At 41.9% G+C, this 12,278-nt stretch overlaps 1 protein-coding gene across 7 annotated transcripts in view; it reads left to right on the top strand.

Moving 5' to 3' along the window:
* The window catches only part of tcf12 (transcription factor 12), a 58,621-nt gene that overhangs the window by 19,016 nt on the left and 27,327 nt on the right, over window positions 1-12,278 (top strand). For 4 of the 7 annotated variants that reach the window (XM_040165254.2, XM_040165219.2, XM_078084830.1 and 1 more), the window contains exons 6-8: window positions 9,301-9,362; window positions 10,848-10,983; window positions 11,451-11,545. In XM_040165254.2, the coding sequence (XP_040021188.1) occupies window positions 9,301-9,362; window positions 10,848-10,983; window positions 11,451-11,545 (293 nt within the window). The remainder of the gene's footprint in view (window positions 1-9,300; window positions 9,363-10,847; window positions 10,984-11,450; window positions 11,546-12,278) is intronic. The other 3 variants (XM_040165263.2, XM_040165245.2, XM_078084829.1) reach the window with 1 other exon arrangement.

Here is a 12,278-nt window from a genome sequence, read left to right as displayed (position 1 = left end):
ATCATGCAAGCGCGCTACGTTGGGTAGTCTTTTGCGCTAGAATATAATCAATCTTGTTCAGTCTTTAACCTTTTTATTACTAATCGTTCCTCAAGGCTTTTGTTGAAGTGTCAAATCACACATCACGTGTGTGTGTGATTTAACCCCTCTCATTCACCCCCCCCCACACACACACACACACACACACTTTCAAGCTTGATACTGCACTAACTACATTTTGCACATTTACCTTATCAAAAGTGATAAATGTGTACATGTACCGTATGTAGTACAGAGCGAGCAGAGGCGGGGAGGCGAGGAGATGTGCAGTACAGTTTAGTGGACGGGGAGCCGGTCATTATGCAGAGCTGCAGGGTGTGCTTATCTATTACTGCGGTCAGTAGAGCATGAAGAGCCCGAGACGAGCTGAAAGGGTGCAAATCCTTTCTCTCCGTCCACATGCCGCCCACATCTCGCCACACGTCCCAGCCCCGCCCTCCTGCTTTCTTCAGCCCATCTCGGCCCGGCCCAGCCCTCCGAGGCCCCGGCCCCCCCAGCATGCGTCTGGCTACGCTGCCCAGCTGCAGAGGATCAGCTGTAGTCTTAGTCGGCCTGGAGGGCTGTCTCTCCAAAGAGGAAGGAAGAGTCTAGCTGAGGCCAAAGTACGATGACGTAAGAAGTCTTCACGCACCTCGATTGTATTGAGGATGCGGTGTCCCTGTGCAGCTTGTTTGACTGCATCTCATGAAAGAATGCGTTTATGTGTAAGGATTTATTTTAGGATCCAGGATAAGTTACTTGTCGATGATTGTGTCCGTGTGCCTCTGCGGATGCGTGCCTGTCAAAAAGAGAGACAATTCAGGCATTGAAAACTATTTTGTGTTGGAAATACACATTTGGGATTAATGGTTAAAGCATCTAAGATAAATCCATGTTGGTCTCCTTGTCCACACCTCTCTCCCTTTTCCATCTGGTTTGTTCTCTCCTCTCATTTGAACTCATTTCTCCCTCCTCATGCTGCCTGTCGCTAATGCCTGGATGAATGTTACATATTTTTTAATACAATTTTTAAGTACAAAAGTCAAAGCGAAATGATTCATTCAGAATAATTACTGTTACTGTTAATTAAAGTCGGTTGACTTCAATGACAGTTTGAATATCTGCTCTCTGCATAGCTGGTATGTACACCAATAAAGCCGGAGACCTTTGAGTGTTAACATTTTCTGTCATCTTCGCAGACAGCAGTGCACGCTGTATGGAGCTGTGAACAAAACCATGCCAGTGACTATGTGACTCATCTCTTTAACTGGATGACTGGTCTCTGATCTCTATGCATGGCAATCCAACGTTGATACATTTTGCAGTGTTGGCACTCACTTTAAAACCTCTGGAATGTCCAGATGTTGTCTTGGGAGCATTCAAGCGAGTAAACTTGAGGCAGATCTGAAAGAATAGTTGCACAGATGCATTGGTTGTTCATAGGTATGTCTGCCTCCTTTGAAAACATCACCACCCCCACTGTCTTTTCAAGATCGAGGCACATTGTTGGTTCTCCGAGATGCACATAAAAGAAGAGCACGGCATGAGAAAGAATACATTGATATTTACAGAAAGGTTCAAGTTTTTTTTTTACTGAAGATGTGATTTCTGACCACAAACTAAAAACATTAGGTGCTTGGCTGCTTACATTTATCAGAAATAGCAACTGCATGACTCATTTGTTTTGTAACAGTTTTGTGACTCTCAGTTGCAAACGAGTGAATGCATCTTTCTTGAAATGGAGTTACTCTATTACAACATGGAGACCGAGCGAACGAGTCCCGGACAATCGCTGAAACATGGACAAACCCAGTTTTAGGGGAACTTTGTGGAGATACTCTCACGCACAGCATCTACTTGGAAACACATCAAAGGTTGAGTCTTTTGTTGAGAAGAGCGCCTCAGAGAAGCTGGCCAACAGTTGCTGTTTAGTTCTCGTGCCCGTCGCTCTTAACCCCCGCCCACATCTTTTCCACAGTCGCAACACACTCCCCTGGGTGTCCGTGCCGGGCGGGCTGGCAAACAAAACTCTAGACAATGTTACGCTCTCTTCCTGTTGGGCTGTGGTGGATTGTGATGGGTCCATGAAACGCAAACATTCGTTTGGCCTTTACTCCAACGTGACGACGCCTGGCACAGCGCCGCAGAGTGCGAGGTGTGGGAAGTGTAGAGAGAGAGAGAGCGAGAGAGAAAGACGCACGGCTCTGTGAGACTTCTTCTTCTTCTTCGCAGCCAGGAATATGTGGGCGGGAAGGTACATTTCTTCAACTTAAAATGAACAAAACTCCTTTAAATGGCTGCTACGTTTTTTTGCTCACGCACAATGCCTTCCCCCCTGAAAGGACCCATCAAAGGATTTTTCCCCTGCAGGCTGTTTTGGTGTTTTATTTAGTGCAGGCTCATGCACTTAAAGGGTTTTCTGTGTAAGGAAATATGCCCGTGGTGCTTGGAGCCGGATCAGCATTCCTAACCCATGTGTAGATCCTTTTCCCGTCCTTCACCTCTGTCTGTTTCGCCGTTCAACAGTTTGCATCTATTACCAAACACACGATGCCACTTTGATGTCACACGCTGACTTTGATTCCAATATCCGACCGGAGGACATTTCCTCGGCCCGTGCTGTTGTTCGCCACCTTTCTCTCATTGGACGAGGGACTGGTGGACGCGTGACGCGGGGAGCAGCGCGTCGGCCCCTTCGAAGCGGCATCCATTACAGTGTTGGTGCCCACATGGTGGGACACGTTATTAGGTAGCTCATCGCCCTCCTCCTCAGAGAGAATAGATGTGTGATTATGAAGTCATCAGCCATGAACCACTGAGGCTGCGGAGGAGCACCCCTCCTCATGGGTCCTCGGGGTGCCATTGATTGGTGACCATGTGTTTGTGCCTGATAGACTGTGAAATGGTGTGTTGCTGCACGGCTGTGTCACACCTGCGTCCCACCGAGGTGATTGATTGGTTTGGTCATGTGGAATGTTCCCATCTGGTCTGCAGTAATGCATTTTTTTTTTTCCATTCGTGGATAACAAGCGCTGGCAGGAGAATCGCTGGGCTCGGAGAAAAGGCAAAGGCCAAGCAAAAACATTTCCCCCCTTTACACCTCCCCCTCTTTCCTTTACTTTGAAAAAAAAAAATCAAATAGGCCGAGCCATGGCACCTGATTATCTCGGGAGGGGATAAATACAATCAGGAAATCCACATTTCCTCTCTCACACTGAGATGGATTTTAGGAGACTGTTTAGTTAGTGTGAAGGGCAACGGCTCCTGATTTGTTGTTCTTCAGAGCTAAAGGATGCGTAGTAAAGTCTTTAATATCGTTGATCCCTTTCCAGATTTGTAGTCTAATTTAAACGCAATGGAGTTAAGCTTTCCCTCCCCCAAGCCTAATGTGTTGTTTTGTTTCTCAGTCCAACATTCATCCTGGTTTGATTTCTCTTAATCCTGGTCCCTCTCCTTTAATTGATCTATTTATTCCACCGAATGGCTAATTACACATCAGGCTGCATGAGCAGATGCATTTATCATCATAGAACGTAATAATCAGTGACATTTTAACAAAGAAAAAAAGAAATATGCAAATAAGAACTCATTAACATTTGCTCTTGCTGTTTTGAATAATGTCACTGCTGACAGGGATGTACGCAGAAATGAATGCCAAGCTCAGGCCAGAGGAGACACGTTTCCTCAGTGTTTTGTGGCTCCATCGTGTATTTTCGTCTTGCTGTTGTTCCTGCGGATTTAAACAATCCCCCCCCAGCTAGGGAGGGATGAAGCTGATGTGGTATCCTACCTCCCCTTCCTGTGTCCTCGCCCACTCTGACCTAACCTCTAACCCAGCCAGCTTTTATTTGCTGTCAAACAGAACCTGGTGGAAGCATCAAACAGCTTTTGACAGGATGGATGTACACAAACTGTTGAGAAAAGGAAACTAAAGGAGACATTTTGAAAGGTACGAGGCATCTGATTCGTCCTCATGCTGTCTCTTGTTTCCAGAATGAGGTTTTAGGAACCATAGAGGCTGTCTTCCAAGGTGTAAACGTGACTTTATGTAGGTCATCATATGATTATCAGAGAACCAAGGCCTTCTATTCTTTCCTTTTGATGGAAATCAACGGAAACACACTGCAAAAAGCTGTATAAAAGTATTTAGGTCTTAAATAAGGTTCTCAAGCCATTAGCTTGATAGGGTTAGTGTCTCGTGGTTAGGTACCATGGAAGATGTCACGTGGGAACATGAGCACATACACACATGTCTTAGTTTTCACATCAACAACATTCCCGTATCCTGTATTATGTTTGTTTTTTTATGCTCTCATGACTTTCCTCGGAGCGAGGAGAGTAGACTGGTTTTCCCGACTGATAAAAAAAAGAGTCTCTTGGAATCCATCGCAGAGGCGGTGAAGCACGCTCACTAATTGGCTGTTTTTGTGGCGAGGGTTTTGAATTGATCCCCGGGGACGCTGAGGTCACTACCTCTCACATTATCAGAGTAAGACGCTGCACTGCAGCCCTGTGCTCAATAAGGGTGCACGCCACAAATGGCTGGCCCGCATGCTTTTCCTTTCACTCGTATTTTAGCACCTAATGTTAACTTCACTTCCTGTGTTTGTGTAGTTGATGTTGAACCAAATTGAAAATTTAATTTGGAATTTCCTCATTGTTTTTAAATGAATGGATGGAGGATTTTTCTACAGATGAAATTACTTTTTAGAATAGAGTTATTATGTCTTATCCAAATATAAATTATATGTTAACTGGTTGTACTACTATCAATTTATGTTGAGTAAAGCACAAAACATGCATTCTCTTATCTTTTACCTAAGAGCTTGTCCAACAGATGTCACCCGTCAATTCCTAATTAAATGGTTGTTCAACAGTGAAACTATTATATTTGTAGACACCGTGTTAATAAGTAAGTTAGTGGACATGCTACAGTAAAAAACTACGGCTCACACTTGAAATACAATTATTGAAAGCGCACTGAGGCTTCCTACGTGCTCAGTTAAGTGACTAAATCTCAATATTTGCATTTCACAAAATTACACAAGTGCTTTGGTAGTAAAATTTGTTTAGAAGATGCTCATTAAACAAAACGTCAATCGTGTAGTCTTAAACTATACACTGTGGTTACTGCAGAATAAACATGGAAGAGAAGCAAGCTCATGTCTGTGAGAAAACATCTGGGTTAAAGACACTTTTTGTTACAACTTATTGTTTTTAAAACTGCATTGCACCTAACCCCAATCTTGTGTAGTGCGAATGTCTAACTGGCCTCTTGGATAGTTGTCAAAGTTTTGATAGAGCTAAGTTTCATCCTTGGAAATAAAAGAGTGGAACAAAAGACCCGGAGCTTCTCCACCAAACGGGGAAACCAGGAAAAGATGGTCGGAACACGTCAGTGTGTGAAGGTTTGGCTGTAAGGACAGAAACAAAGACACAAAGTATGAAAAAAACTTTGGTCTGGTTGAACAATATCCGATGTCCAATACAAAGTCCTATCTTTAGCAACAACTGAGAACAGCCCATTACTCACATGTGACCAGGTTGTGTTGTGCCCAAATTATTGTCCAGATACAGGCCCATTATTAAGTACAGTACATCCTGCAAAGCCATCAATTTAACATCAACTTCATGATAGCCCTTCACAGATATATAATTAGGTAATCAACTTGGGATTTAACATTGTGAGACATTGTGTTATTCAGCTTGACAACGAGATCTTTTTACGTAGTTGTTTGAAGGCAGTTGGCACATCCCCTTTCCAGTTGATAACATGGCTGTATTATCTAGTATCTATATGTGATTTATAAGAGCTACTGAGCAGTGTGAGCTCAGGGGATTAAAGGAGTAAAAGATGCAACATTCTACTTTTGCCAGAAATTGTTTGTCTCATGTGGAAAATTAGCAACTAATGTAATGTATCCACCAGGACAGATCCTGTTGAATATAAACACTTGCACTGCAGTGAAATGTTAACAGCTATAGAACCCATCCCACGTCTGAGTTTTATGCTAATTAGCAGCTTCAGAGAATATTTTAATCTGAAATTATAGTCTTCTCACCCCATTTAGATGGCTCTTTCTTGATATTGGGGCTGTTCTGTCTGATGGCAGTCTGCGTGCTTAAATTGATATTACTGATGCAGCAATTAAGCCACTTTGCTCGTGACATTTTGTATATCTTTTGCACGCGTTGCTGTTTTAAGGGCGGATAATGACTTTTGCGTCCACTCAATCACTGCACTTTAGACTCATTAGTAGGGCTGTGACACAAAAGAACACCCGCTTGGACTCATGAAGTCCCGCTCAGAACAAATGGGGCTACTCAAGAAGTAATGAACGATAAATGTGTTGCCGTTGTTGTGAGGCTGTGATCTCAGAGGTCTGCTCAGAGGAGGGAAAACAAAGCATCTGTAAAAACAAGCCTGCGACCCATAAAATTTACAACGTTTTTGTTTTGTTTCTCTTCACTCATAGTATGAAAAGTCTTTGATTTATAAGTTAGTTTTGCAAGCCTAAATACTTCGATCCATGGAATTTGAAAAGAGGGGAGGGGGGGGGTACAGACTATTACAGTGACCTATTTTCCTCCCAATGAGTTACAGTCAGTGTCAGAGAGGAGATCGTGAAACGGGTATATTTTATTCAGCTAATTTAGGCTCCTGGCTTTACTCAGCAGTGCGTTCCACTCAATATATCACTTTGTTCTACTTTACCTCACCAGCATAAATACACATTCTCCTGAAATTTGAAAATCAGTTTGGCTATAAATTTAGAGTTCAATTTAGATTTAGAGTCTTCTACGAGATGGGGTTATTGTCAGGTCGCTGCTTTATTATAAAACTCAAGAGGCCAAACAGGGATTTAAACTGTCCGGAGGAAATAAGGGGTTGGCTTTAAAAGGAATGACTCTCTCTTAGATGGTTCAAAATCAGTTTCATCTATTAAACAAGGAACAACACTTGGTGGCGGTTTCCCGCAGGAGAAAAAGAAGACAGAGGAGACGAGTTGGTGCTCTCGCACCGCAGAGGGCAGAGATGAGACGCACAGTCCGATAAAGTTGTCAGAGGACAGGACCGTCCAAACAAACTCAAGTGACATCTCCACAGCCCCTGCACAAGCTCAACTTAATCCCCAAATACGGGGCCGATCCCCTGCACACGGCTGCATCCTTCTCTGGCTAATTCGGGTCATCTGAGGTGGGGGAGGGAGCAGCATCTGAAGAGGGGGCCGCCATGACTAGTGGTCACACGGGTGCAGGTCTGTCGATGGCGTTTTTGGAAGACTTTCCACTACGATTGAATACTTTGATCCTTAATGCTGCTCATCCTATGAATTTATTGTTCATGTTTTCCTAATTCCTAATACACATGATGAGTAGCACTGAATTTTATCTTTCCACATATGAAAGAAGATTCAATTGACTTGTGTCATCCATAAATATACTAAATGAACAATATTAGCTTCAACTTCTTGCAATCATAATTCATGCACTCTGTTGTGGCGCAGGGGTTAGAGAAGGTGTGCTGGGAAGCACAAGGTTGGTGGTTCGAATTCGAAGTGTCCCTGAGCAAGACACCTAACCCCTAATTGCTCCCCAGGCAAAAATGTGAAAAAGCCATGGGTTTAAAGTGTAATGTAAGTCGCTTTCGATAAAAGCGTCTGCTAAATGACCTGTAATGTAATGTAATGTAATAATTTGAATATGTGCATTTGTGCCTCCTAGAGCAATCCTCTCCATTACATTTTAAAAGCTCAAATCCAGACTGATTAGCAATAGAGGAGTATGATTCAGCCAGTACTTGACGTGTCATATATAATATTGTGGCATGAACATCAACCATGTATTTTTTTTTTTAAGTTGCATAAACCGAGCATGATAATTTAGTAACAGGTATGGATGCTTTGGGAAGAAAGTGTCCGTTGCATGATATAAGCTCAGTGGTTCTTTGGTTATACTGTGCATTCCTGTGTATCTAGACTTTAATGTTGATTTAATGTCTTCGTAGACCTTCTTTCGCCAGGCTTTGGGGAGCGCTGTGCGGCTTCTTTTCTGTCTCACAGTATGGACTGAGACATTGTTTCACAAACACATCTGTCGGCCCCGGAGAGCCCTGAAACTACAACAGTGACCATCAATTATTCACTAAAGACACGGTGTGTGTGACAAAGCACATGCTGCCAATGCATATTTAAGTCCATTTTAGGAGTGAAAATGAATTCCACTAAAGCCCCTTTAGATATTAGACGTATACACAGAAATTAAAATTCCCCATCTAAGGGGATGTTGCATCATACTGCCACAATAGGGAACGGTGTTGGTAACCGACAACTTAATCCTATTTCCTTTTGCAAGAGCGATGGCTCAGAACTGTTTCACATTATTGTTAAAAGAGAAGCAGCTTTGCCAGTTCAACCGTCTTCCCTGATTCCCTGAGCTTCCTTTGTCTCTAGAGACGGTCGCCTCGGATGCAGAACAACTCCCTCGTGCAGGACGCACAGATAAGCATTGAATTGTGAATTCTCTCATATGTGCCTCTGTTCACCTGCACGTGTGAAAGTAATGTTCAAACCTTCACTGTGTAACAAAATATACAGGGTATGAAAGTTTTAAACTCACAAAAGAATATTAACATATTTATCCATTTTTATGTCACATTTATGTCTGTGCTTGTAATATTTGGAAGTCTGAAAAAAATAATGGACATCCCTGTTAGTTATTCATCATTTTCACCGAGGAGCTTGACTTTGTATGTTTGTTGTTTTTTCCAGGAGAGTAAAACCAGCTCTTTTTTTTGCCCTTGATAGCTGCTCGGGAGCATTCCTTTGAGTGTCTAATGGGACACTTATAAAAGGACTGTGACAATTACTTTGTATAAATACTTATTTATGTTTGTCACATGTGTGATTAACTTTTGTAAACTGAACACTTAAAAAATGACATTGTTTTACAAAAGTGCAAGTTGGGATGTGGCTTTTCTAAACTTCTTTTTGGATAGTACATTTAGTACATAAAGCATTGTTAAGGGATCTGAGGGAGTTGCATTTTATATGAAATGCAATTTATTTTCCCCTCTTTTGCTTCAAGGCAGCACCAGATTATATTCAGAACACAGACTTTGAAAAAGGAAACACACCCCTTAGTTTTTCCAAAGGTCCCACACAGACCATGTCAGACAGATAATTGGTGATAAAGTTAAAACAATTAAAACAACAGAAATTAACTGCTAAAGCTAAGTAACTGATTCATTTAAATGAGTGATGCTCCTTGTTGCTTCTACAGGTAAACCAGAGAGGGCTCCGTTTCCTGGCTACGGGAGGAACCCTGGAGCATCTTGTGGCCAGGTGAGTTCTAAGATGACTTATAGGCATTATTTATGAAACAAATCAGCTTCTGTATTCCCTAAAACCGATAGAACTGGTTTACCTGAACCTCTGGTTCTAAATTGTTGTATGTATGTAGTGTTATCGGCGGCTTAGTGTATGATAAAGAGTTAAAACTCAGATCCAACACATTAGTTTTACGTTTTAAATGTAGCTAAAATTAGACCTTCCCTCTTGTCGAAAAGGGAATTCATAGCTTCATGGCCCACAGTTAGATTACTGTGAATCATTTGACTCTTTTCTTGATAAAAGCTGCCTTCATTATGAATACCACAAGCAAAGCAGGCGTGCTTCTAACAGGACTGGGAGTGTATAACTTCTTCACAGAACTCCACACCTTTGGGTTGCTTCCTAATCATTTTAGATTTGGTTTCAACATCTCTCACTTTCTATGAGTGTCTGAGGTTCAACGTGGGGCTGAAGATCTAATTTGAAGAGTTTACAAAGCTCAACAAGATGTAAAGAAGTCACTTGAAATGTTGACCTGTTGAGTAACTAACTAACTCTAACTCTTGAGTTAGAGTTATGGAGTGACTGAAGGCAGAAATATCTCCATCACTAAATCCAAATGTGCATCCCTGTGTATCTACAATGGTGTAAAGGAGGCCAGAGCCAGTGTTGCTGCAAGTATTCAATATCATTGGACAAAGGCCGCGGCGGAAGCGTTTCTGTGGTGACACGTGAACGCTGCACGATTCACTTTCTTTAATATTTGCCTTACGCTGCTTGAGACAGTTTGTTATGACGCACATTTAAATTCAGATAAATAATGATTTTATAGAGCATTTCATACATGTACTTTTACACTGAAAATAATTTTTCCTAAAATAATTTTTGATTTGATCAGTACTGGAGGCCACATGAGTTGCGTTTACCAGCCCAATAGTGCACATCGCTGTGTTGTACTCGCTCACTTGATCCCGGCTCTATTGGTCTGCAGGCGATTACACTAATTCAATCTCTTAATTGGGCTCTCCGCCCAGTTTGTTGGGGCTCTAGATTGTAGATGGGTTAGACAGATATTGATGATAGGATGATGTGGGGATTGTCCACAGTCCATCCAGGGATACAGAATAAACAGGGGTTAAAGGTCATCTAATGAGTGAGATGATAGTCAACTAAAAAACTATTTGTACATCCATAGCAGCAATGTTTCATGCTGCATGTTTGATTGTGATGCTTAATTGGCTATTAACTGTAAACACGCCGTAAATGCTTGTGTGCTTAGTTTCTGATGTATTATTTAGGACAAAACTATCTTTGAAGATTAATCCAAATGGCATTATATAAATAGAGACAATTAAAACAATGTAGTTGATGGGGCTTGAAATTACTAGCCAACTACCAGATTATTTTTTACTACAAACATCTAAGGTGTAGCACACTCATTTCTGACAAAGAAAGCTGGTATTGTCCTGTAATGATAAGCCTTTTTTTCTCTCTCAGTCTTCTTCTGGTAAAGCAGACATGTCGTTGGCGAGTGCCAGTCCAGTGACTCCGTCGGGGAAGTCCGCAGCTCCTTTCTATTCCTTCACTGCAGCGAATCCTAGAAGACGTCCTCTGCAAGATCCTCCGCCCATCAGTCAGTGCCATCTCAATTATTAAAACAAATTGGCTTGAATATTATATTTCAAATAGTTTTCTCTTCAGGACCATGTGCATGCAATATTAAAAATAGTCACAACCTCAAAATTAAAAAAATCAAACTGGATACTTCTTGTCAACACAGTTTCTCTCAAGTCTTAAAGTTCAATGACGACAGCTGTATAGAGACGTGTGTTGACACTCATTTGTTAAAAAATCGTTAAACTTCCTTTTGTCTTTTTTGAAGTGGCACTCTGGATTTAGTATATTGTGTAATTTACAATTTATAACTGAAGTTGTAATTTTCTTTTAAAGGTTGTTTTTGTCCCAGTTGAATTCCAAATAATATTTTATACAGAACAGAACCACAAAGTAGATTTTTGATAGTGAGCTGTGCCTTGTTTACAACACATTCAGGTTTTTTTTTGTCTGTGAATGACTAGATGTGCTTTCATCTCTCCGCAGATCCTCCACAAACAAAAAAGGTTCGCAAGGTCCCTCCTGGCCTCCCTTCATCTGTGAGTGGAAGATCATCTACCTCTCGTATAAATAGATCCAGAGTGAGCTTACCTAAGCAAACACACACGCACACATGTATGCTACTCACACACCCTCCCTCTCAGCACTTGCAAACAAAGAGTGCTCTTGACTTCACATTCACAGCTCTTGGATGGGAATTTGCTTTGTTTTTGTGGCTCAGCAGAGACACCACAGCTGTCTGATAATCTAAGACTGACTTTTTTATACTCGTTGTTTATTGTTAGATGAACATGTCTCCGTAGGGCACGTTTCTGCTGTGCAGTTGTTGTGGTTGCATATGCGTGTGTGTGTACATGTGTAACCACATGCATGGATGTGCGTGTGCGTGATCGCTTGCAAACACGTGCGCAGCGCGAGGTGATTGATTTTCAGTGGTGCCCTGTCACAGTCTAGCCTCCTCTCAGCCTCTCCTGGGAGAAAGGGAGGCTGTCAGAGCAGATCCCCAGCTCTGCTCTTTTGATGTTTAATTAGTCATTACGTAGCCGAACAGGACGACAGACAGAGATTAATAGCACGGAATATCTAAAATTTCTATTGGTAATGATCCCCGGTGGAGCAGAAACCATTAGGATGCAGAGAAGTGTGGAGCTCAGCTTGCATTTGCTTAGACAGGCTGTGTTGGAGATCATTAATATGCATAAAGCACTAAGTCACATGTTCATTGTTGAAGCCCTGGTGCATTGGCAAAGGTTTTACTAAGCCTTGCCTTAAATTCGAACTAGAGACGGTAGAACTGGTACAAGACAATGATTC

This window comes from Gasterosteus aculeatus, chromosome 12, assembly GCF_964276395.1.
Source record: "Gasterosteus aculeatus chromosome 12, fGasAcu3.hap1.1, whole genome shotgun sequence".
NCBI classification, from domain to species: domain Eukaryota; kingdom Metazoa; phylum Chordata; class Actinopteri; order Perciformes; family Gasterosteidae; genus Gasterosteus; species Gasterosteus aculeatus.
Note: the sequence above shows the minus strand (reverse complement) of the source record. Positions and strands in the feature narration are given on the sequence as shown.